The sequence below is a fragment of the Monodelphis domestica genome, chromosome 3 (assembly GCF_027887165.1).
Source record: "Monodelphis domestica isolate mMonDom1 chromosome 3, mMonDom1.pri, whole genome shotgun sequence".
NCBI classification, from domain to species: domain Eukaryota; kingdom Metazoa; phylum Chordata; class Mammalia; order Didelphimorphia; family Didelphidae; genus Monodelphis; species Monodelphis domestica.
The window spans coordinates 54257498-54284592 of record NC_077229.1 but is presented as its reverse complement, the minus strand read 5'-3'; the positions used below and the strand labels follow the sequence as shown (position 1 = coordinate 54284592).

Sequence of the window (27095 nt, the reverse complement as noted above, 5' to 3'; positions counted from 1 at the left end):
TTATTTCCATCCCAAGGCAAATTAAAGGCAATTTTTGGCACAATGAAAGCAGTTAAGGATTCAAGTGCTGGAAGATCTAGGTTCTAGTGGAGGTTTTGAATTAGCTTTGTGACTTTCAGTAATAAACTGAACTGCTTTGGGCTTTCCTTCCTTCAACTGTAAAATGAGTGGAGGGGACTAGCTTCATTCATTCGTTTGAAAAAGTCACCTGCATTGTGCAGGATACTATGCTAGGGTCTAGAAGAATAAGACTCTTTGACCTCATGGAGATAGCAGTTTAGTAAGGCAATGGGACCCTGACATAGAAAATATGCAGTTTTATACTAGAAGTACACCAGGGAGCTGTTGTGTGAAATTTGAGTGAAAGGAAAGGAGAGGAGAAGGGAAGGTTTTTTTTTTTTTCCCAGTGTAAGAGGTGGTGCTTACACTGGTCTTTAAATAAAGTAAGAGGGGGCAGCTGGGTGGAGCCACCAGATAGGAGGTCCTAGGTTCAAATTTGACCTCAGACACTTCCCAGCTGTGTGACCCTGGGCAAGTCAGTTAACCTCCATTGTCTAGCCCTTACCACTTCTGCCTTGGCACCAATACACAGTATTGATTCCAAGACAGATGGTAAGGGTTTAAATTTTTTAAAAAATAAATAAATAAAGGAAGAGTTAAGAATTTAGGTAGGTAGTGAAGTGAATGGAGTGCTGAACCTGGATTACAGAAGACTTCTTCCTGAATTCAGTTTGGCTTTAGACATTAGCTGGGTGACCCTGGTTAAGTCACTTTTATTAAATTGCTTTTTGTGTATGTGACTTGCTGAGGTGGAAGAGACCATAGTGGTCATGTAGACCAAATTATGCATTGACAATAAACCTCCTCTACAATATATATAAGTGGTCATTCCCCTCTGCTTGAAGACCTCCAAGACAACTACTATCCAAATCACATTGTCTCAGTTTCTTCATTTGTAAAATGAACTGGAGAAGGAAATAGAAAACTAACCTATATCTTTGTCAAGAAAACCCCAAATGGAGTCACAAAAAGTTGGATATGACTGAATAACAACAAAGTTATTCAACACCTAAGAGAAGTAGAGGGTATAATAGGGATTAGAACAGGGATGGCAAACCTTCTAGAGAGGGAGTACTAACCCAACCCCCACCCCCAGACCAGGTGCAGTGCCTGTCCTTAGAGGGCTGCCTCCCTTACTCCAGACAGGAGAGGGAGGAAATGCTCCCATTGGGCTGTTTGGCAGAGGGGTTGGTGATGTGAAAATATGTCCTCTCAGGCCAGCATGGAAAGAGGGAGGGGAATGGCCTGTGAGCCACCCACTTTACCCACTGGCCACTCCCATTGGGCTGCTGGGCAAATGGGCAGATGATGTGAAAAAATATTCTCAGGCCATTGAGAAGGGGAAGGGAGCATCTCCACCTAAGTCCCTCTGCCTTTCTAGTAATGAACTAGGGATGGGGAGTTTATGGTGGGGCAGTGCTCATGCCCACAGAGAGTGGTCTGCATGCCATCTTTGGCACCCATGCCATAGGTTTGCCATCACTGGATTAGAATAAGCAAAGGCAAGAAAACAAACATAAGGCATATCCTGTATGGGGCAGACAATAGGTGTAGTATAGAATGGATTTCACATCTAATATTTAAAAAATAAAGAAACAGAGAGAGAAATAGAATGGGAGAAAGTGGCAGGAAGGGAAAACCTGAGAGAGGAGGGAGGGAGGGGGAGATAGGGAGGGAATAAGTGGGGGAGAGAGAAGGAAAGGAAGGGAGAGAGAGAGAGAGAGACAGGGACAGAGACAGAGAGACAGAGAGAGACAAAGACAAAGACAGAGATTGAGACATGAATAAAGATAGGTAGATCTACAAATGGCCTTTTATTGAAACATGTTCCAGTTGTTTTAGATACCCAAACTTTAAAAAACCACATAGACATTTTTGACAAGAAATAGTTGTAAATTTGCAACAGTAGGCAGAAATCATGATGTTATCTTTTTTTCATAGACCAAATGAAATTGCCATGATCTGGAAGCTCCCCATTCTTGTTTTAGGGATTTTCTTGCTGAGATAATCACTCCATTTAATTTTTGATGGCTTATAAAATGCATCGGAGATCCCAGGTGTTTCCCCTATTTTTCATTGATTTTGAGATGAATAGCTCAAGGATGGCCACTTACCATGGGAGAAGCTGAGCCTGAGAAATCTCAAAATATAAAGATTACTAATATTTATTTTATCTTGAATATGAGAGTATGAGAGATTTATGAAGACATGAATGAGGGTAAAGATCTCTGATCTTCCAAAGTTTAAGTATACGTGATAAGGTTAGAGAAGGTACAAACTAAACTTTCTATGAGACCAGATTTCTTTATATATTTCACCTCATCTCCAAAAAGACCATCCTAAGCAGCCAGTGTAAAATGGCTTTAGTGAAGCTGGGAGGAAGAAATCCTAGATTTCAGGAAGAAACTGCTACTTATTCTCTTCCTACCAGTTGCTTTTAACATGTACCACACAGAAGAAACATACATTTTACTTTCAAAACTGTCCTGCTTGTCAATGTTTCCTTCTGAACATTCTTCTGTTTTCTTCTGTCTATTAAAAAAACAATGTTTCAGTGGCTCCCTTTTTTATGGGGTGGGGGGAATCAGTGCTAACATTACATCCTTACTTCCATGAAAAACTGAGATAAAGGGAAAAAAAATACAACCTGTAATAAACAAGCAGTCAACTCAAATGCATCCACTCAGTAGCCATGTTGAAACCAACATATCTATTTATATCTATCACCTTTCTGCCAGAGTTCTTCTTTCCAATGGTATTTGCATTATTACTCTATTTCCCAGATGAAGAAACCGAGGGTCAGAGAGATTAAGTAACTACACTAAATTTACTCATCTAATAAATCTTGAGATGGGATTAAAATACAGGTCTCCGGACTTCAAATACAAGGCTTTTCTACTTTTCCTCTTCTCCTTTTCTTTCTTTCCAACTCCCTCCCCCAACTATAGAATAAAATAAACATTTTAGGTCTCAAGAGCTTAATTTAATAAAGGTAGTGACCTAGGCCCAGTCAATATCCTCTGGGAAATCGAGATCCAGAACCCCTTCCCCTCCCCCAACAAGGATGGCTAACTGAGGGCTGAGGTCCAAAGAGATGGTCCATGGCTTTAAAAGAGTAGGGATGGGGAAAAGCTCCCAACCTGTTGCAGCAGTTGCTGGGAAGTGCAGGATGAGACTGACCCTAACCCTGGAACAAGGGGTTACCCACTAGGGTCTTCCACCACCTGCCTCAGTGATTGGCCCACCAGCCCCGAGAAGCGGGGGGAGGTGAGAGGTGGAATTAGCCGTGCGGATTGGGGTTCACAGCTGTCACTCTGAAAGGGTGGGGCTTTTAAAAAGATATCGCTGTTTTTAAAGGGGAAAAATCCATCTTTATGATGATAACAGTTCCTGATCGGATATTCGCCGGCTTGGAAGAGAGAGCCAGCTGAGAGAAGAAGGAGGAGGAAGAGGAGGAGGAGGAAGAGGAGAAGGAGGAGACAGCTGGAGGAGGGCTCCCCTCCCTAGAAGCCAGCGGTGCCACCACTGCTGCACATCTGTTCCGCATCAGGACCAGCCCCTCCCGCGTGCCTGGCTCCTACCTCAGGAGCCACTTGTGCGCTCCGCTACACGGTGCTAGGTACTAGGACTGAACCAGCGCGAGTAGGAGCCCCAGCCGGAGCAGAGTCGGGGGAGGAGGAGGAGGCCGGCCAGCCGCAAGGCTGGCCTGTGGGAGGGGAGGGGCGCTCCAGCCCCGGGCAAACTTTGGCTCCCTGTAGCAGCGGAGGTGGCGGTGGCAGCAGCAGTAGTATCGGCAGCAGCAGCGCACGCCCTGCTCTGAGCCGCGGCTAGGGGTGCGCCGGCATGTGGGCGCAGTGCCGGGCCGCCCCGGGCCGCCGCCGCCGCCGCCGCGTGCGCCCGGGGCCAGCTGAGCCCCGGCTCCCGGGCCCTCTGGCTGCCCAGTCCGGCCGCCTCCAGGCGACCGCAAGCTAGTCCCCTCCCAAGCTTCCTCCAAAAGGGACTGGGGGACACTTTGGACCGGCCAGGCCCCATCCCCCGCCCCCTGCAAACCCTGGAGCTGGAGACTGGAGACAGGGCTCCCTTGCCATCCCTTTCCTCCTGTTGCAAACTCTAGACCGACTGTTTCCCCCCCGCCCCCCAGGGGAGGAGAGAGTCCTTCTCTCTATGTTGACATCCCTGAGGGCGGGCTGGGTTAACTGAAGAGACTCCTAAACTGGGCACTGGGTTGTCCCCGATCGCCTCGGGGCCATGGGGCCAGTGTGCTCCGGGGAAGGCTCTGGGCTATATAGGCGCCCTTGCATTTAGCAGCCTCGCCTCCTGCCTGCCTGCTCTCTCCCCACTTGCTGGTCTGTTTGGGGATGCTGATGTACCCCGCAGTTAGCCTCTCAGCCTAGACCGCACAGGGGAGGAGACTTGCCCGCCTGCCAGCCCGTTCCAAGATGTGCCCGTCAGAGATGGGGACGCTGTGGCAGCATTGGTCACCTGTGCTCTTCAGCCTGGCTGCTCTGTTTTCCAAAGGTGAGAAGATGAGCCTGGCTGGGCCCGCGCCCTCCGGGAGCCTGGGCTAACTTTCCTCCAAAAGTGTGTGTGTGTGTGTGTGTGTGTAAGGGGAAAAGGGGGGGGGCAGGTTGGGTTGGGGTTGTCTTCCCTTTCCCACTCTCCCTATCCAGAATGTGTGAGACTGAAAGGGAAAGAAGCGTGTGTGTCTGTCTGTCTGTGTTGGGGATAGAGGGAGGAGGGACCGTTTGTTAAAGGCAGAAACGTGTTTGGAATAAGGAGAGATGATGTGGAGATCAGTAGAAATATGGAAAACACACGCTTGGTTCTCCGTATCGTTAAGGGAGAGAAGTGGGTTGGGGGTGGGGAAAGGTCTGAGGAAGACACTAGGGAGGAGAGCTTTACAATGCCTCCTAAGGTATTCTTACAGTTGGGACTTTCACTGCCTTCCCAGGGCCACCAGGAGATAATTTAAGAGCCCTCTCTGCAGGTTAATGTTTCTTATTACATCTCGGGATGTTACTGGTCTGCTATAAATGTGAGTTAGTGAAAAAACACTATGGAAAGCCCCTGAGAAATGGCCCTAGCTGATTTTATTTGAAGAGGTGTGTGTGTGTGTGTGTGTGTGTGTGTGTGTGTGTGTGTGTGTGTGTGTGTGTGTGTGTGTGTGTGTGTATAGAGCTTGATCTTTGTATCTCTGTCACCAAATAATTCCCCACGTTGAAGGATGAGTTTGAGATGCTCTAACTTCTAGCTTAGGAGATCTCATCAGGGGCCCTAGCAGGGAACAGTGAGTAGATTCAGGGATTCCCTGCTTGTAATCCTTCCTTTTTCTCTGCCTTCTTGTCTTACACTGGAAAAAGCAAGCTGATTTTTTTCTAGCAAAGAACGATATTTGATTCCTGTATTATGTTCAGGGAGTATAAATGGCATATTGATAATTGACCAGAAACTGTGATTTCTGTGTCTTCTTTCCAAGTACCTCTTTCCCCTGAGGGACTATCTCTAGGGAGGCTGAGAAGACAGCATTCATAGCAGTCTTAACTGAGTGGTGGAATCCTTGGGAAAGGAAAGATCGGTCTGTTAAGAATTGCACGCTGAGATTTCCCTTAGCAACTTCAAAGCCCATTACCCTACAACGGGAAATTTTAGTTACACTAATTGTCTATTAGCTGGGTATTGGAGAAGCATGGATGTTGCTTATTTTGAGTCTGTTCAGTTTGTAGCTGCTTCCTCTGTAGCTTTTTATGCCCTGCTGTGATTCAGGGAGGGGGATCTTTGTAGTTGTCTCAGGAGGACAGCTGTGATGCACCTACATTATTATTGGGAGTTAAAACAATCTGAAAGACCAGATCTTTGAGTTCTTTATGTCTTGAACCACCTTCTATGGCAGAGATTGGTGAGTCCAAGACAGGCAATGATTTGGGAGGACAGGTGGCCAGGGAAGCCAGCTTAGCTCTCAGAATAGTTAAATTTCTAGAGAGCTTTAAGGTAGACAAAGAAATTTACTTATAACAACCCTGGGAGGTAAGTGTGATGGATATTACCAGAAATGAAGGAGGGGACTGGGAGTCCACTTATATGGAGAACTGCTTCCACTGATATAGGTGACAATTCATTTAAGGTTTGTGATGAGTATGTAAGGGGAACCAGACCAGTATAGTACCATGCCTAGGGTCTGTGTAGCATTTTCTGCCTGGTGCCATCCCTTGTGGAAGAGACTCCAAGGACGAGTATAGAAGAATTGCAGATTTAGAACTGGAAGGGACTTTAGAGCTAATTTAATTCAATGCCCTTTGTTAGTCAACTAACAAACTCTTATTAAAAGTGCCTGCTATGCCCCAAGCACAGGGCTAGGCACAGGGGAAGTATGTGTGGGTGTGGGAGGGGAGCAGTTGGTTTACAGATTCCCTGTCCCTGGGTTTTGATTGTGAGCATTCATTTTATCTTCCCAACATCAGGCCTATCATTGCCTCTTCTTGCCCATCAGCTTGCCTTGACACTCTGTATGTATCACATCCTACCCCCTTCCCCATCATCTTCTAGCTCTAGCTCTGAGAATAGTTATCACATCAATACTGCCGTTCCTGGAAAGGACAGCTCAGAGTTTTGCTCTGTGCCTCTAATGACTAACCTTTCTGACTTCCTTGTCCCAAATATTCTCTAATTACAATATAATCTTCTTTAGGGCTGAGGGCATCCTGCTTGCTTATATTTATAGCCCCAATACTTAGTTGAGTGCTTTTCAGGTAGTCAATTTTTAAAATTCATTCAAAAACCCTGACCCTCAAGAGACTTATTTCTATTATTCTATATTTAAAGAAACTGAGGTCCAAGAGAGCTCATTTTACACTCAGGAAGCAACTGGTAGATAGGGATTTATCCTCCAAGTCCTCTGACTCCAAATTCAGTTTCCTCCCTTCTCTGCTACAGTATTTCCCTTGGTAGATAAATCCCAAGTTGTTGCTTAAGGCTCATATAGATTAGGTGAGTTGTTTAGGATCTACAGTTATTATTATTCTCCATTTTACAGAGATTAAGTGATTATGGTGTTATGATCACATAACCAGTAGGTAGCTGTTTCATGAGAGACTTGAACTTGGGTCTCTTGAGTCCAAATTCAGTACTCAATCCAGTCTATACTGGATCATTTTCACAGGGCATGATTCTCTGTTTTTTCTTCTTTATTTATAGCAGTAGCCAGGGGCAGCTGGGTAGCACAGTGGATAGAATGTCAGACCTGGAGTCAGGAAGACCTGGATTCAAGTCTGGCCTCAGAAATTTCCTAGCTGTGTCACCCTGGATAAGTCATTTAACCTTAATTACCTAGACCTTACTGCTCTTCTGTCTTATAATTAGAAGGTAAGGGCTCTAAAAATTGTTTTTATGTGTAATTGGAGGAAAAGAGAATTAAAACTACTACGGAAGGTAAAGGCTTAAAAAATAATAGTAGCCATCCTCATTACATAATCACAATCACAAGTTTTAATTTTGAAAAAGTCTGAATGTCTAATCAGAAGAGACACAACTAGTATATTCTTATACTCTGGCATCTGCAGAGGTCTCCTGCTTTTTTATTCAATAGCAACTGAAGGGAATTGTATCCTCCAAAAACTTTCTGACTATCAAGTGGAAATACTTTGCTGTTGAGTCATTCAGTCATGTCTGACTCTTTGTGACCTCTTTTGGGGTTTTCTAGGCAAAGGAAGTGGAATGATTTGCCATTTTCTTCTCCAGTTAGTCTGACATATGAGGAAACTGAGGCAAATATAGTGAAGTGACTTGCTCAGAGTGACACAGCTAGGAAGTGTCTGAGGCTGATATTTGAATACAAGAAGATGAGTCTTCCTGACTCTAGATCCAGATCTCTAAATACTTTGACACTTAGCTGCACAGACTACTACTATGTGCCAGACACTATGCTGTAATCTATATAAGTAGCCAGTCCACTTTGGGACAGCTCTCCCTCTTAGGAAATTCTTACTGATATTAAGCCTAAATTGGCCTTTTGGTAGCTTCTGTCCATGGTTCTGCCATCTGGGGTGAAGCAGAACAAAACATCATATCCCTTCTTCAATAGAAGCTCTTCTGGTTATAAAAACATACATCCCCTTAGATCCAGCAGTACCAAGTCTCTATGAAAAACCACAAGGAAAAAGATGTACAAATATTCATAGCAGCTCTTTTTTAAAATTATTTTTATTTTTTAAAATTTTATTTAATTGATTAAGAATATTTTTCCTTGTTAACATAAATCATGTTCTTTCCCTCCCCACCTCCCCCCGTAGCCAATGCACAATCCCACTGGGTTTTACGTGTGTCATTGATCAAGACCTATTTCTGTATTATTGATATTGGCACTAGGGTGATAGAGCAACTCTTTGCGGTGGTAAAGAATTGCAAAGTGAGGGAGTATCCATCAGTTGGGCAATGAGTGAGTAAGTTGTGGTGTATGATTGTAATGAAATACTATTGTGCTGTAAGAAATGATAAGCAAGATGATTTCCGAAAAACCTGAAAAGACTTACAGGAACTGATGCGGTGTAAAATAAGCAGAACCAAGAGAATATTATGCACAGAAATAGCAACATTGAATGATGAACAACTGAGAAAAACTTAGCTATTCTCAGCAATTCACTGATCAAAGACAATTCCAAATAGATGATAAAAAATACCATCTGCCTCCAGAGAAAGAACTGGTGTATTGTGAATCCAGACCAAGGCATACTACATTTCACTTTCTTCATTTTTTTGTTTTAGTTTTCATCCACAAAAAGGTTAATATGAAAAAATATTTTTCATGATTGCACATATCAAATCTGTTATATTGCTTACTATCTTGTGGATTAGAGAGGAAAGGGGGAGAGAGAATTTGGGACTCACACTTTTTTTAAATGTTAAAAATTGCTTTTACCAAGTAGCTAGGTAACACAATGCATAGAGTATCAGGTACAGTGTCAGAAGGTCCTGGGTTCAAATTTGACCTCATATACCTCACATACCCTGGGGAAAGTCACTTAATACCAATTACCTATCCCTTACTTTTCTTCTGCCTTAGAATTGATTATAAGACAGAAGATTAGTGTCTTAAAATTGTTTTTATATATAATTGGGGAAAAATAAAAAATTGTCAAATTAAAAAAAAGTCTTTTGAACCTTGAAGAGAACAAAGAAGTTTCCTCTGTTACCTTTCCTTTTTCTCAATTTCAGGTAAAGCAAATTTGAACTTTCATAGTTATTAGGATACATGTAAGATTGGAAACTGGGACCATGGCTTATTCTTGCCACATGGGTGTCTTTTCAAAGGTGCTTGAGAGTTGATCTGCTTCTGAGAAATACTTATATACACTGATAGAAATACTTAAGAACTGTATAGAGATCTAAGTTCATATTGTCTAGACTCAGAATCTTCCTACCAGGTGACTATCTTTAAATCACTCAATCTGTTTGAGTCTCAGTTTCTTCCTCTGGAACATGGTAATGTTGTTAACTGTACTACCTATCTCATATAGAGAAGGAAACTGAAACCTCCAGGAAGTAGAATGATTTTCAAGATTATCTCCATGTTCCCCAGAAGATCTAATAAAGAGCTTGGAACATGATAGGTTCTTAATAAATTGTCACATATTTGTTATATTGCATTTTCCTGTTGTTCAATTGCTTTTAGTTGTGTCTGACTCTTCAAGACCCCATCAGGGATTTTCTTCATGGAGATACTGGAATGGTTTTCCATTTTGTACTTCAACTTATTTTACAGGTAAGGAAACTGAGGCAAACATGGTGAAGTGGCCAACAGAGGACATTTAATCCATTCCATATCTGAACAAAATCCTCTCTTTAGCATCCTCAATAAGAGATCTTAGAGTCTCTGTTTGAAGACTTTCAGTGAAGAAACTTTCTTTCTCACAGAATTCATTTTGAGAGTTGGAAGGGACCTCAGCAGCCATCTGATATAACCCATAGACACAAAAGGGATCCTCATATGATTGAGGATATAGACTCTAAATGATCACCCTAGTGCAATTATTATCAATAATATGGAAATGGGTCTTGTTCAATGACATACATAAAACCCAGTGGAATTGCGTTGGCTATGGGAGATGGGTGGGGGAAGGAGAGGGAAAGAACATGAATCTTGAAACCATAGAAAAATATTCTAAATTCATTAATTAAATAAAATTAAATATATTTAAATAAAAAAACCAAAAGGAATCCTCATCATAATATGCAGGGAGAAGATGCCACTTCTAATGGAAGCCTATTCCACTCTTGCATTATTTTTATCATTAAGAATTATTTTCTGACACCATGGTAGCTAGGTGGCACAGTGGATAGAGCTCTAGGACTAGAGTCAGGAAGACCTGAGTTCAAATTTGGACTCAAACATTTACTAACTGGGTGACACTGGGAAATCACTTGACCTGTTTGCCTCAGTTTACATATCTGTAAAATGAGCTGGAGAAGGATATTGCAAAGCACTCCAGTGCCTTTGCTAAGGAAAACTCAAATGGGGTCTCAAAGAGTTGTATGTGATCAAAATTATTGAATAGTTAACAACCTGATGTCAAGCCTGGAATAGTCTCTTTGTAATTTCCAAACTTCCTTCCTACTTCTGACCTCTGTGGCTGAGCAGGACAAGTCGAATCCCTCTCCCACAGGACACCCTTTTAGATACTAAATGAGCTCTATCACATCCCCCTCTAAGTCTTTTCTTCTTCAGCCTAGACATGCCTGGTTCCTTCAATCAAGTGATTCTCACATGACCCGAACCCTCACCTCCTTTGGGCATTCTCAACAAATCAAGATTATTACCTTCCTATTCTTGGAAATGATATTGTTTTTTGGTTAAATATAGCCCCAAATCACATAAGTTTCTTTGGATGCCTTGTGAGTCAACGTTCTTGACTTGCATCGAGTTTGCCATCCACTTAGAACCTTCAGATCTTTATGCAGAACAAATGCTGTGTATCTACAACTCTCCACGTTATACTTGGGAAGTTGAGTTCTTGTGCTCAAGTAGTACTCAAATTTGATGTTTATTCCTATTGAATCTCACTTGAATAGATTCATCTTATGAAACTTTGTGGTGTAGCAGAGCGGGGGAAAATTGGCCTTGGAACTGGGTTCAAGTGCCACTTCTGACAAATATTGACTGTGCCATCGTGGGCAAATCACATGAACTCTCATTGTTCTGGGCAATTCCATAAGATTGGAGGATGCAGAGAAGGTGTCGACCTGAACTGGGTGAGAGAACTTTCTCATCTCAGAGTTCCCTTTGTTTTGTTTTTAAACAGTTTTTTTTTAACTCTTTCTTTATCTATAAACCCTTGCCTTCCATCTTAGAATCAATACTGTGTATTGGCTCCAAGGCAAAAGAATGGTAAGGGTTAGGCAATGGGGGTTAAGTGACTTGCTCAAGGTCACACAACTAGGAAGTGTCTGAGGCCAGATTTAAACCCAGAATTTCCCATCTCTGGACTTGACTCTCAATCTGCAGCTGTCTTCTTGATTGTCATTTCTTATGGCTCCATAGTTTTTCATTACAATTAAATCACAACTTGTTCAGCCATTCCCCAACTGATAGACTTCCCCTTAGTTTCCAATTCTTTGACACCACAAAAAGAGGTACTATAAAGATTTTTGTACAAATAAGTCCTTTGTCCTTTCTTTGGTCTCTTTGGGATACAGATCTAGTAGTGGTATTGCTGGGTCAAAGAGTATATACAGTTTTCTGGTACCATTGCTCTTCAGAATAGTTGTTGTTGAGGCATTTCAGTCATGCCAACTCTTTTTGGACTCTATTTGTTTTTTTTTTTTGTTTGTTTGTTTGTTTGGGGAGGGAGGCAAAACTACTGGAGTGGTTTTCATTTATTTTTCTAACTCATTTTACAGATGAGGAAACTGGGACAGAGTTAAGTGACTAGGCCAGGGTCACACAGCTAGGAAGTGTCTGAGATCAAATTTGAACACTTCCTAACTCCAGGCCTGGCACTCTATCCCCAGTGCCACCTGATTGTCAAGTGTGATTCCAAGGGTGAGAGGCAAATGGAATGTTACTGGATTACTCTTGAACTAGATCAGTGATGGTGAACCTTTTAGACACCAAGTGCCCAAACTGCAACCCTCATGCCACATGTGAGCCCCTACCTTATCCCAGACAGGGGAGGGAGAAAGCACTCCCATTGGGCTGCTGGGCAGAGGGGTAGGTCATGTGAAAGTGTCCTTAGGCACACATGGAAAGGGGGAAGGGATGTCATAGGTTTACCAACCTAGATAGTCTTCAAACCCTTTTGCTTCCACATCTATGATGCTATGAATCATTTTGTTCCCTTAGCAGCTGGATGGAATTATAGCTAGCATTAACAAATGTCTTAACATTTGCAAGGTACTTTGTACATATTATCTCATTTGATCCTCACAAACAACCATATGAGATAGCTGTAATTTTTATACCTATTTTACAGATCAGAAAAATGAGTCAAGAGAGGTAAAATTTACCCAAGATAACTCAAGAATAATGTGTCAGAGGAACGATTTGAGCACAGATCAGTTAAGATTTAAAAAAAAATTCTTAATCTGTAAAATAGAGAATTTAATACACATAGTACCAAACTAGAAGGATTTAAGAAGATCAAAATAATAAATATAAAATGCCCTATAAACACAAAACATTACATTTATAGCTACAGGTATAATTACAGAGTATGTCAGCAATAATGGAATTCTCCCTTGAAATATTAACCAAGTTATTTTCAATCTGACATATTGTAAGGAACTAGAAATAGTTAAAATAATTATCCCTAAATTTGGGTACAGATGTCTTAATGTCTATTCTATTCCATTCTACTCCATTGCCTTATTTTCTGTTGTAAACATGCACACTTCAGCAAAACTGTTAAGTTTTAAGGAATTGAAACACAAGAGATATTTTATCCAAAGAAGTTCTAGAATTAGTTTCTGATTTCTGATTAAGTGCAGGAGACATAGATCTGATGCTAGAAGGGGCATTTAGAATCTACCTAATACTATCCCCTTATTTTATATATTTGAAAACCAAGAACCAATGAGTTAAAGTGAATTGGCCAGGAACACGTAGCTAGGGAATGCCAGGAGTAGAACCCATGTCTTCTGATGCCAAAGCCTGGAATCTTTCCAATGAAGCACATTCCTTCCAGACTATGAATATTCTTCTTTGTAGAACTACTCTCTCTGATCTAGCACCATGCCCACTGAAGATTTAGCCAATGCCACTGCCTGTATTTCAAAGACGAATACCATCAAGGGATCAGGCTGACCTCCTTGGTGCATTTCCATCTTTTTAAATGTTTTAAAATTCAGGAGCTGGAAATTGTAGTAATCATGCCCACCTTCTTCTCCCATCTGTTCATCCTTCCCTCCCACCTCTCACATTTCTTTTAGGGGCATAATTATCCTGCAAAGAATTATGGCCTCACTCTTATGATTTTCAGATCTTTGCACCTTTCTCTGGGCATGACCTCCTGGCAGGTTGCCAGCAATGACAGGTATTTCACTTAAGGGGATTGCCCAGTAATTGTTCAGGACCCGATGCAGAGAACAGTTATTCTAACCTGCAGATGGACCTGATTGTTGAGTTCTTCATGGCCCTGCCAGTTTCATTAAGTAGTGGAGTAGGAGAGAGGAACATTTCAAAAACAAATAAAGCAAAAGACCTGAGATTAAAGTGCAAACACTATTTCTTCTACACGTCTCTCTTGACTATGTTTCAAGATGCTTATTTATTTTCCATCGGGCTGCTGTTGAAATCAGGGACCTGGTTTGGAATTCTAGACCTTAGCTGCCTTCTTCCCTTTGGACAAGTCACTTACCCTGGTCTCACTTCTATCTTTCTTGTGACCTATTAGCTCTAAATCTGTGGTCTATGATTGCTTTTTCTGAGAATGACACAGATTAGAAGGAACCTGAGAGACTCTCTGGCCAAACTTTTATTACAGAAAGGGAAATTGAGGCTGTGAGAAACGAAATGAGAAAATATCCCATCCTACATAAGAAAGCTGGATTCGGAATTAGACTTAGACCTTTACTTGATGTTTTGATTCTGGAAAAATTACTTGATTCTCTTAAACCCAGTTGCTAATGTGTAAAATAAGGAGGTTGGACTGGTTGTTCTCTAAGAATTCCTTCTGGCTCTAAATATCTGTTGCTATTAATGTTTTCTCTTTCCTCAGAAGCAGCTAGGTAGAATAATAGCTAGCATTTAGATTTGCATCATTGTTTGCATAGCACTTTACATATGATATCTCATTTGATACTAATAACAATCCTATGAAAGAGGTGCTATTATCCCTATTTTGCAGATGAGGAAGCTGAGGCACACAGATTAAGTGACTAGCCTAGGGTCACACAGTAAGTATCTAAGACTAAATTTGTATCAGGACCTCCTAACTGTAGGTCCAGCACTCTTCCTTATGTCATAATATACAGCTAATGATAACAAATAGTATTCATGTAATATTTTTGGAAGATCTTAAGGTTTGTAAAGAACTTTACACATGTTATCACATTTGATCCTCTAAACCAGGGATGTCAAGTGGGCCAAGGCAGCTAAGTAGCCCAGTGGATAGAACACCAGGCTTGAAGTTTAGAAAGACCTGGGTTCAAATGTGACCTCAGACACTTCCTATCTATGTGACCCTGGTCAAGTCACTTAACCCACATTGCCTAGCCCTTACTGCTCTTCTGCCTTGGAACCAGTACATAATATTGATTTTAAATTGGAAGATAAGGTTTCTTAAAGTTTTATACAAAGGCATAAAGTAAGGGTTTTATTTTTTAAAAGAATACATGGACTCACCCCATAGCATTCCCCGATATAAAAAGATGGATTAAAATAGAGAAATATTAACAAAATATGAAAAAATACTATTAAACTTAGGTAATGCTAATTTGTGATTTTTAAAGTCTGTATGTAGCCTGTAGGGATCTTTGCATATGGTTTAGTGACTTACCTTTCTAATTCAGTGTGATATCACTGCTCTAAATAACTCTGTGAGGTAGATGCTATTATAATGCCCATTTTACAGGAAAGGAAATTGAGGCTGAGAGATAAAGTGACTTGTCTGGATCAGACAGGATTAAAACTTAGGTCTTCCTGACTTCAAATCCAATATTTTCTCCCTCTGACCCCTCACTCCCTCCTTAGACCATAGGGAGCCTCTAGCCTTTGTTCTGTTAGCTCAGCTATATTCACACACAACATCCAGTCAATCATTCAGTTGGATAACAAGCATTTCTTTGGTACTCATTGCATGCTGTGCACTGTTCTAAGGGCTGGGGATAAAAGAAAGGCAAAAAAAGTTCTTGTCCTCAAGGAGCTTCCATTATAATGGGAGAGACAACATATATATATATATATATATATATATATATATATATATATATATATATATAACTAGATATACAAAATATATATACATAATAGATGGAAGGAAATATCAGAGAAGAAAGCATTAGCAGGAGGGAGGCAAGATCAATGGAGAAAGGTCTTCTAAAGAAAGTGAGATGTAAACTGAGTCTTAAATAAATCCAGGGAAGCCAAGAGCCAGAGATGAGGAAGGAGAGCATTCTAGGCATGGGTTTAGTCAAGGCAAAGTTGTGGAGGTGGGAAATGAAGTATCCTGTGTGAGAAACAGTCAAGAGTCTGGTTTAGCCAAAGAATACACAGTGTATGGAGGGGGAATGGACTAGTATAAGATTGGAGAGATAGGAAAGAGCCAGTCTGAGAAGGGCTTTAAATGTCAGACAGAGGAAGTATCATTTTATCCTGGAGGTAATAGAGTGAATCATTGGTTTTTATTGAAAGGGTCAGGGAGGGATAGGATAACACTTATACCTTGGAGCTGTGTGATCTCTGGTCACTCACTTAACCCCAGTTGCCTAGCCCTTACTGTCTTAGAATCTATACTCACTTAGTATGAGTTCTGAGACAAAAGGTAAGGGCTTAAAAAAAGGAAAGTCATTTTGACAGTCAAGTGGAAGATGGAATGCAACAAGGGTCAAATTGGGCAGAGAGACTGGACAACATCTGGAGTGTTAAATTTTGGATGCCATGTGTTAGGAAGGACATTTACAAGCTGGAAATTGTCCAGCATGGTGAAGAGCCTCAGTATCTTGTACTATGAAAAGTGGATGAAGGAATCAGGGATAGTTAGCCTGAAGAAGAAACATGGTGGTGGTGAATGGGGATGGAGGGCTGATGGTAGCTATTTTCAGGTATTTAGCAAGTTATATGGAAGATAACTTGTAGTGCTTTGATCTAGAAGGAAGCACCTGGGACAGAGGAGAATTTGCAAAGAGGAAAACTTAGTCTCAATAATGGGAAAAACACCCCCATATCCCCAATTGATTGAGGCTGCTCAGGAAACTCCAATCCACCCTCAGACACTTCCTAGCTCTATGTCCTTGGGCAAGTCACTTCACTATAAAGCACTGAGCCTGGATTCAGGAGGACTTGAGTTCAAATCTTGTCTCACACATATTCTCACTGTCTGACCCTGTGCAAGTCACTTGAACTCAGGATCCATTGGAGAAGGAAATAGCAAACCACTCCAGTATCTTTGCCAAGAAAACCCCATGGCTAGCAATGACCAATGGAAGTCATGAAATCAGACAGGACTGAATTACTAAACAAGAACACAATTGATTGGAGTTATTTAAAAATGGAATGATGTTTGAATTGGAGATGAGAGGGAGTAGTGGTGGTTCCTCTTTACTGGTGGCCTTTAACCAAAGGCTTGAAACCTGTGCCCTTCCTAGGTTTAGTGTACAGGGAAGACAAGCCAAGTTTGAATTCAGTGGCCACTGACATCCTTTCCAGTGTTGAAGTTCTGTCATTCTGGAATTCTGCATCTAGAGAGAGTCCTAGATTTTCCTGAATTGACATCTTCCCTGAGTTGGACAGCATTTTTCCAGTTTATCTGAGCACCACTTTGCTAATTTAGAAATAAAGTGTCTCTGCAACTGAGTTTCCTCTCTTACTCTGGAAGATTGTCCTCTCAGAGACTTGGTCAGGGAAAAAGAATGAAACTAAAGCCTGTCCAGTGACGCATTCCCTTGTCTTCCTGAAGGTAGAAGGAAACATCTGACCAAGCCATCTCGTGTGTGTGTGTGTGTGTGTGTGTGTGTGTGTGCATGTGTGCGTATAACCCTTATTTTCTATCCTAGTAACAGCCCTAAGACAGAAGAGCTAGACAAATGGAGTTAAGTGTCTTGCTTGGAGTCTAGGAAGTATCTGAATACAGATTTGAAAACAGGTTCTCCCTGCTCCAAGTTTGGCACTCTATCCACTGTGCCACCTAGCTGCCCACCTTAATGTTTTTATTTTGTATGTAGTTATATTTGTATATGTCATCTCCTTTTATAGAATGATTAATTTTGCTATTTTGTATATAGTTATATATTTTGCATAATTTACTATTTTTATATAGTTTATATGTATAGAATGATTTATTTTGTTATTCTGTATATTTTGTTATTGTTTTATATATAGTTATATATTTTGCATAATTTAATATTTATTTTGTATATAGTTATATATGTATATGTCATCCCCTTTTATAGAATGTCAGCTCTTTGAGGGTAGATACTGTTTCATTGACTTCTCCCTGTTGCCTAGTCCAGAGGGGGAATACTAACACTTAATGTTTAATGATTGATAATAGTAATACTTTACGTTTGTAGAGGGGTTTATAGTTTAGAAAGTGTTAGCACATCATTCACTCATTCATGTAGGCATTTGGCAGCTAGAGCTGGAGTCAAGAAGGAAGCCCGAGTTCAATGCTACTCTCAGACATTTGTAAGTTGTGTGATCCTAGTCAAGTCACTTTACCTTTGTCTACCTCAGTTTTCTCATCTATAAAGTGGAGATAATAATAGTAACTACTTTCTAGGGTCGCTGTGAGGATCTAATGAGATTTTTTGAAGAGCTTTGCAATCTTAAGGTACTCTTTGAATGTTAGTTATTATTATTAGGCACTTATGTATGTGTTAATTGTTGGGGGTGGGACTATCAACAAATTCAACACAGTTATTGACTACATCCTATGTATAAATCCCTGTGACACACAAAGTGACATAATAACTCCTCCCCCAACCCTAGACACATACAAACAGTCCTTATCTTTTAATATCTTTCATTTTCCTGGAGGAACATAATATAGATATAAGCCAAAACAAGATACCTTAAGAAGAGCAAAAGACCTGAGGGAGAGCCAGAAAGTTGGACTATTGGTTCAGAGGCTATCAAAATAATTTAGGTGATGAGGGTCTGAGCTACACTGTTATATGGATGAATGGAGAAAAAGGGAACAATTTGAGAGGTGCTATGATGATGGGATGGGGAAAAATTGGTCATTGATTGGATACAGGGGATAAGGGAGTTGGGCCAGGGTCAAGGATGACACCAAATTTTTGTTTTGTGTCACTGAAAGGTTAGTTGTGGTGTCTTCTTTGGAAATCAGGATGTTTGAAGAAGAGGAAGAGGGTTTCTTTTTTCATTGTTTTATTTTTCTCTTGGGGGGAGGATGGAGATAGTGGGTTGTGATTTGGGCATGTTGAATTTGAGATGGTTTGGGACAACTATTTACAAACATTCAACTGACACTGATTGGGATAGGAGTTCACAAAGGAGAGTAGGAATGACTATATTCTGTACATCTTGGTATCATCTGCCAAGGAAAGATAATTGAACCTGAAGGAGCAGATGAGATCACTGAGAGAGAGAGTAGATACAGGGAGGGCATGGGATACGGTCTTGGGGAATTTCCAATATTAAGAAGTAGAGCAAGATGATCTGGCAAAGGAGACAGAGAAGCTAGGCAGGTGGGGAGGAGAAACAGGAGAGAGCAGTGTCACAAAAGCCAAGGAATTGGGGGGTCATCTAAAAGAAAGAGTTAGAAGGGGTTATTGAGTAAGACCTTTTAACATTGTTAAAAGCCACAGAGAGGCCAAGAAGGGTGACTTAGAAAAATGGTGCTGGGTAACAATTAAGCAATCTTTGATAACTTCAGATGTAATTTCAGAAGTAACAGCTTCTTTTAGTGAGGTCAGAAGCCAGCTATGTAAGTGAGCATAAGCTAGCAAATCAAGGCAAGGAGTATAGATAAATCTTTTTTTTTTCCAGGACACTCATTGCAAAAGAGAGAAAATAGAATATATCAATAAATTATAATTTTATTAAATATTTTAATATAATAGGGTTATATTCATTATACTATATAATTATTTAATATTTTTTATTAATTAGATGCTAATTAGGTTGGATGTCCATCCACTGTGGGTATGAAGTGGGTAGAGAGAATTATCCCTTCATTTTGCTTCTACCTGACAAATATCTTTGTCTTTAGGGATAGTGGACTCAACTCTGGGGCCAACTTCTCCCTTTTCAAGACCAAAGAATCACCACTATAGACTTAAAGGTCAACCTCCTCATTTTACAGATAAGAACACTGAGATTCTACAAAGGCTCAGGGTCAAATAGCAAATAAGTATTGGGGGGGGGATTTGAATTTGGGTCCTTCTGACTCCAAGTCCAGTGCTCTCTACTCAATGTGCCACCTAGCTGTCTCAGAGGTGATGGATAAAACATGGCCTTGGGAAGTGATGATGGGAATTTACATGCTAACTGGGTCTTGGCCGAATTGATGGTTTTTCTTCTGTGTGTATATGGTGGGGGATGGCATATAGAGCAGAAGAGAACACATTGTTGGACCATTTATTAGATGTTAACTTTATAGATAAGTTAACTCAAGATAACTTGAAGGAGAGCACTGATAATTGGAAGAGGGAGACAGATCAGGGATGGCAATTCCTTTTTTCCTCTCCTCTCTTGGGGAAGATACATTGAAGAAGAACTTGGCTTCAGTATGTTTCTTGACTTGTCACTGTACTAGGTGTCCTCCAGACCTTCTCCTCCCCCTATCCTATCAAAGCTTCCTACTAAGAGGTCTTGGTCTAGAGAAAGGCTTACAGGTGGACTAGAGGGCTGAGGTCCCCTCTGGAACACCCCTCTGTGAGTCAATACAATTCCATGCCTTTTCTTCCCTCTCACCCCCGTGCTCGGGCAGAGAGCTCAGGAGGTTTAATGATTAAGGACTACCCATCATCACTATCTTCTTGCCCACTCTTCCTCTCCCCTCTTACCTTAGCTTCTATGAGAAGTACCTAGAACATTGTAGAAGAGGCAACCAAGGGAAGAACAGAGGTCCATCTCTGACTTCTTTAAAACACTGGTTAGAGTGTTTGAATCTGGAATGTGGGCTCTTCTACCTTCTTACGTTATTTGCCTTTGGACTCCAAGACCCCAGCAGAATCTCCCAGAAAGAGCTCTTTCTCTCAGTAGGAACCTACCTCAACACTGACCATCCTGTTATCAGCTCTGCACAGCCATAGATCCAATCCAATGCCAATCATCAAGCTCCATCCTTTTCTTTAGAGGGTTATAAAAAAGTAGCCCTTGCAAACCATTGTTTCCCCCTCTCCCATCTCCCTCCCAGCCTAGTTAGAACTCCTGGTGTCAGACTCCTTAATTATCTGTAAAAAACCAGACACCATGGAAATTATGCTTGTGAATAAATATTTACATTGTGTACTATCACCCAAACAAATATAAACATGTGGCCCCTTTCCTTTGAATGGTGCGTATACAGTGAAAGGGACTGAGGATTCTAGGGAGGGGTGAAAGGACCCCAGAGAGAGACACATGTTCTAAGAGGGAGCAATGTCCACAAAGCTAGTAGAAAAGCGATCTGGGCATGTTAGTGTAATGAGACAAATGACTTACAGATGCTCTAGGCATTCTCTAAATAAGTACAGCATCTCTGAGCTCAGCATAATAAATGTTTTGCTTGATTTACTTTAATTATGGAGTATGTATGAGTTAGTGGGATTTTTGTTGGCGGCTTTGATAAATGTGACCTTAAAAGTTGCTTTGGTATTTCACAAGGTCTGTGAATTTGTTGGGGTTGGGAATTCCTTCTAGTGACAGATTCCAGCCCTACCATGGTGATGTTGGTACAGGCGATACTGTTGTATTTCATGAGCATTTACAAAGGGGTGGTTTGTGTGTGTGTGTGTGTGTGTGTGTGTGTGTGTGTGTGTGTGTGTGTGTGTGTGTATAATTTGTTTGATCCTACATTTAATTTACCATCTCCATTCCTTTACCCCAGGTTGTTGCTTATGCCTGGACTGTACTCTATCCCTCCTTTAATCTCTGCCTTGTAAATTCCCATTTTTTTCAGTTCAAATGTCATCTTATATGTAGTATTTCCTATTTCTGTCAGCTGTTAGCTTCTCCCCTAAGAAATCATCTTGAAGTTACTTTGCATAAAATTATTTTGTGGTAGTTTACATAATGGCTTGAGAATTGGCCATCTGAGCCAAGAAGACCTGATTGTAAGTCCTGCTCTGGTACCTAATAGCTGAGTGATCCTGAGCAAGTCATTTCCCCAATCTTCGTTAATGCTGGTGTCTTCCCTCTTGATTATCTCCAATTTATTCTGCCTACATCTTGTTTGTACACAATCGTTTATATGTTGTCTCTCCCATTCAACAGTGAGCTTCTGGAGGGTTAGAATTTTTTTTTTAAACTTTGTATCTCTAACAGTTAGCCTGGCACATAGTAAGTACTTTATAAATGTTTGTTGAGTGATACAATTGCTGCTTTCTGGGCTGTAGATATCTCTGAAGACTGTAATTTGCTCATCTACACTGGTAGATGATTTCTTCAACTGGAAGTTCCCTCTACAAGTGAAATCATTGGTTGGATCTCTAGTTCTATAATCTGTATAGAGTCAATGTATAGCCACTCCAGTTGCTCCTGTTGCTGTTACTTCTTCATTTTGCTTTTGTCCCATCTGGCCCCCCCATATCTGGAACACTCTTGGATCTCCTTGGCTTCTTTTAAGTTCCAACTAAAATTTTTATTTTATTTTTTAACCCTTAACTTCTCTCTTAGAATCAGTTCTAAGGCATAAGATTAGTGATGGCTAAGCAATGGGGGTTAAGTGACTTGCCCAGGGGTATGCAGCTAGGATGTATCTGAGGTCAGATTTGAACCCAGGACCACCCATCTCTGGCACAAAATCCATGGAGTCACCTAGCTGCTCCCCAAACCCTTTCTTCTACAGGAAGCCTTCCTCTTCCCCTGTTAATTCCATTGCTTTCCCTCTGTTAATTATTTCCTATTTATCTTGTATATAGATTGCTTTGAATAATTGTTTGCATGATGTCTCTCCCATTAGATAGTAAACTGCCTTTTGCCTCTTTTTGTATCTGCACCTTGCCTGGTACCCTATGGGTGCATAAGAAATGTTGATTGAACATGTATAACCTAGTGGAGATGCTTGTCAGCTTCTGGAGTGGAGGAGGGAAAAGGCAAGGGAGAGAACATGAATCATGGAACCATGGAAAAATGTTTTAAAAAATAAAAATAAAACTTAAAAAAAAGAGAAATATTGATTGATTGGTCCATTCCTATCTTTCCAGCCTTATTATACAAACTAACTACACACAAGTCCCATCAAAATTTAGCTAAATAGGCTTTCTCTTTGACCCCTCCAGAGCACTCTCTCATCTCCATGCCTTTGCACTGGGCATCCCTGGAACTAGCATCCACTCCCTTCTCTCCTGAGCCTCAATATCTCACTACCTTTAACTGAAGCACTGAGGTTTGTTGGGTTTGGGAATTCCTTCTAGTGACTTAGATCCCACCCCCTGCCATGGTGCTGGTGGTATTGATATATCTCCTAAGGGCTTACAAAGCAATACATACACAGAATTTTGTCTGATCCTACATTTCATTTACCATCTCCATGCCTTTGCCCCAGGCAAAGAAAGGCTGATTGATTGGCAAAAAGCTGCCTTTTGCAAGAAGTCCTTCCTGATCCACTGTTAGCACCCACCCTTCCACACTCCTGGGTAGTTTTTTAGTGTTTATTCTGTATATACTTAGATACATATGTTTTTTCCTTAAGAAAAATGTAAGAACCTTACATGCTGGACTTATCCTGTTCTTTGTTTGTCCTTGTATCCCCTGCAAATGACAGGGTGCTTAGGACACTGTAGGTGCTTGAAGAATATTGAGTATTCATTGATTGAATGCATGTACCAGAGAAGGTCATAGGATGCAAGTTCCTTTAGCTCAAGGGATGTTGTTTTTGAATCTTTGCAATCCCAGTACTGAGAGAAGCTAGATAGATGGCACAGTAAATAGGGTGTTTAGGGTGCTAGACTGGGAGTCAGGAAGACCTGAGTTCAAATATAGCCTCAGACATTTACCAGTTGTGTAACTCTTGGCAAGTCATTTAACCCTGTTTGCCTCAGTTTCCCCATATATCAAATGAGCTGGAGAAGGACATGGTAAACTAGTTGTATGACCATGGACAAGTCATTTAATCCTGTTTGTTTCAGTTTCCTCATCTGTCAAATGAGCTGGAGAAGGAAATGGCAAACTAGCAGTGTGACCCTGGACAAGTCATTTAATCTTGTTTGTTTCAGTTTCCTCTTCTGTCAAATGAGCTGGAGAAGGAAATGGCAAACTAGCTGTGTGACCCTGGGCAAGTCATTTAATCCTGTTTCAGTTTCCTCTTCTGTCAAATGAGCTGGAGAAGGAAATGGCAAACTAGCTGTGTGACCCTGGGCAAGTCATTTAATCCTGTTTCAGTTTCCTCTTCTGTCAAATGAGCTGGAGAAGGAAGTGGCCAACCACTCCAGTACCTTTGTCAAGAAAACCTCAGATGGGGTCATGAAGAATCAAACAAGACTGAAATGATTGCATAACAATAATCCTAATACTTAGTATACTGGCTGATACAAAGTACTGAAGAGAATATTCTAGGGCATCTACTATGTGCCAAGCACTGTGCTAAGTACCTTAAAAATTATCTTATTTTATCACAGCCACTGTGGTGGGTGAGGAGGTGCTATTATTATCTTTATTTTTAAGATGAGGAAATAGAGGTTGACAGAGGTTAAGTGACTTGCCCAGGGTCTCAGCTACATAATATTAACAATGGTATTGGATACCCAGGTAGCTCTTGGTTCTAAGACTAATGTTCTTTCTACATCATGACACCTTAATCCATGCTTTGGCATGTGATCTTGGCATATTGCTGTGATTAAAAAATGTGATAAGGAGGTGGTCAGTTAAGTGGCTCAGTGAATTGAGAGCCATATCTAGAAATGGGAGGTTCTGGGTTCAAATTTGACTTCAGACCCTTCTTGACTGTGTGACCCTGGGCAAGTCACTTACTTCCCACTGCCCAACTCTTACTGTTCTTCTGCCTTAGAACAAACACATGGAATTATTCCAAGATGGAAGGTAAAGGTCTAAAAAAAACAAACAAACCACAGAATACTCACATAGCTGATATGGTGACAAACCTCTGTTTGCATGTTTAACTAGGGCTGACAAGTGGTGTTTGCTTCTAGGCCCTTATAATCCATCCATTTGGGTAAGACCTACTGATGTTTGCATGCTACAACAGCAAAATAATAAATATTTTTATTAATTTTTTGGTCTGGATCTGTGATTTCATTTGTCGAGGGAACTCTAGAGGAACAAACACCTTCTACCAATGCAGATTAGCAATTTCTCCTCAATTTTTAGTTATGAAATATTGCCTTAAAATTTAAGTGTCTTGTCTAGGCTTACATGGCTAGTATATATTAGGGGAATTATTTAATAAGCTTCCATTCCCACTGGATATTTATACACATAGACATATACTATCAAAAATTTATTATTAATTATATAAATATTATTGAATATTATACCACATTATTAATGAGAAAATATGATTAAATGTTATACCATATTATGAATTATATATACATATACTTATATGTAGACTAAAAACTCCTATATATTATACTACTATATATTATGGCATATATGCAAATCTGTATGTGCATATATTAATGCAATAAATAGATAAACAGATAAGCATATATACATAGACATAAACATACAGTATGATATTTATTTATTAAATACAATATATTATTAATTATATGTATATGTTCATATAAAGAAAATAAGCTCCTCTATATTATATGTTTACATAAGACATAAATACATTAATATATACTAATTATATTAAAATATAAACATATTATTTTATATAAATAGAACATAAAGTAATAAAAATATATCTCTATATCAATATCTTTATATCTATGTACATATTTTTCTCCTCTCAAAAGAATGTAAGTGCCTTTGGAGCTGGCAATTTGCATCTTCTTATGCTGCTGTTGTTTCAGTCATGTCCAACTCTTTGTTACCCCATTTGGAGTTTTCATGGTGGAGATACTGGAGTGGTTTGCCATTTCCTTCTCCAGCTCATTTGACAGACCAGAAGTGTGAGGCAAACAGGGTTAAGTGACTTGCCCAGGGTCACACAGCTAGTAAGTATCTGAGGCTGGATTTGAACTCAGGAAGATGAGTCTTCCTGACTCCAGGCTTGGCACTCTATCTACTTTGCCACCTATCTTCTCTAATTCTCTCATGATAGCCCAGTGCCTGGAGCTCTGAGAATGTAAATGCTTTGCCAAGCTTTGTCTCAGCTTGTATGCATCAGGGCAATACTTGAATTGTGTGTCTTATAGAATTAGAATTGCTCAGGGGGCAATGACTTACCCAGGGTCAGTTACACAGCCAATATAGGTCAAAGGCAGGTTTAGGACTCAGGTCTTCCCTATTCTAGGGGCAGCATTATTTGCTCTATGCATTATTTCATGCTGCCTCTTTGCAGACATCAAGCTGTTAAAATAGCAACCTCCTAGATACACCCACAGGTCAGTTCTCAGAAATAGATTGCCCGAATCCCAATCACAGTTCCATGAAGAGTGAGTGAGGTTTGGGCTTTGAGCTGAAAGGGTTTGTGTAACAGGTAATGTTAGCCTTCAGCTCTCAGAGAGAGGCACTTTTATCAGGCTGCTCCAAGACTATTGGCAGTTTGAATGTGGGAAGCAGGCAGATGATCCACTCTCTGTGACCTCATCTGTCTTCCAGATTTAAGGATGATGCTCTAAGAGCACATCGAGACAAATGCTTCTGCTGCTAGGAAATGCTTCTGAAATCCAGCTGCAGAACAGCTGGAACTGTCCATCTCTAAAACATAACATGGTTACACAAAACTGCCAGGCTTTGGGGAAAAGTTTGAAGCTTCTTTTTGGAGTTTACTGTATCCTCACTGTGTAGCTAGGACTTTGTTTCTCAGAATTATAGGATCTCATTGATAGGAGCAGGCTGCTAGTCCAAACGATGCTTGGAAGTGTAAAAATGGAGATTTTGAACCCTAGACTTCAATCCCCAGAAGTACTTGGTATTTCCCAGAATTCCCTATAATCTCACCTGAATCCCCAGGTTGGCGAGATCATAACTGGTTACTTAACTGGCAGTAACTACTCTCTCTCTCTCTCTCTCTCTCTCTCTCTCTCTCTCTCTGTCTGTCTGTCTCTCTCTCTCTTTCTCTCTCTTCCCCCCCCCCCCCTCCGCTCTCTCTCTCTCTTCCTCTGCCATTGCAATGATGTAGTAAGTAAGCTAAGCTCCGGGATTCTGAATTGGCTAATCAGCCATGGGCATGGTTTTTTATTTTGTATCTTTGATTTCTAATAATCATTAATAAACCTCATTAATATAATATTTTTGTTAGTAGAGACATAATTTAATTTTTACAGAAGAGAATGGGAAAAGTTGTCAACTAAACTCTTCTTAAAGACTTCTGGTGAGGGAGACCCTGCTACTTCCTGAGACAGCCCACTCTAAAATGAGAAGGCTCTTATTGTTAGGGTGTTGTTTTTCTTTGAATCTGAATTTTTCCCTATTGTTCCCTGGTTAGTTCGCTTGACAGGACACAATATAATTCCTTGGTTTCTTTCAAGGCTAAGTTCAAGCAGGTGATATTTCCTGATCTTACTTACCTGTTTTTAGTCCCCCATCTAGTTGTCTAGTCTAGATATTACTTTATTTTGACTATATATGTATATGAATACATAGTTGA

At 40.5% G+C, this 27095-nt stretch overlaps 1 protein-coding gene across 1 annotated transcript in view; it reads left to right on the top strand.

The window, feature by feature from the left end:
• Positions 1-3471: 3471 nt before the first annotated feature.
• Positions 3472-27095, top strand: part of TMEM132D (transmembrane protein 132D) — a 1072445-nt gene continuing 1048821 nt past the window's right edge. The window contains exon 1 of the mRNA XM_001378917.3: positions 3472-4578. Within this exon, the coding sequence (XP_001378954.2) occupies positions 4500-4578 (79 nt within the window). The 5' untranslated portion in view covers positions 3472-4499. The remainder of the gene's footprint in view (positions 4579-27095) is intronic.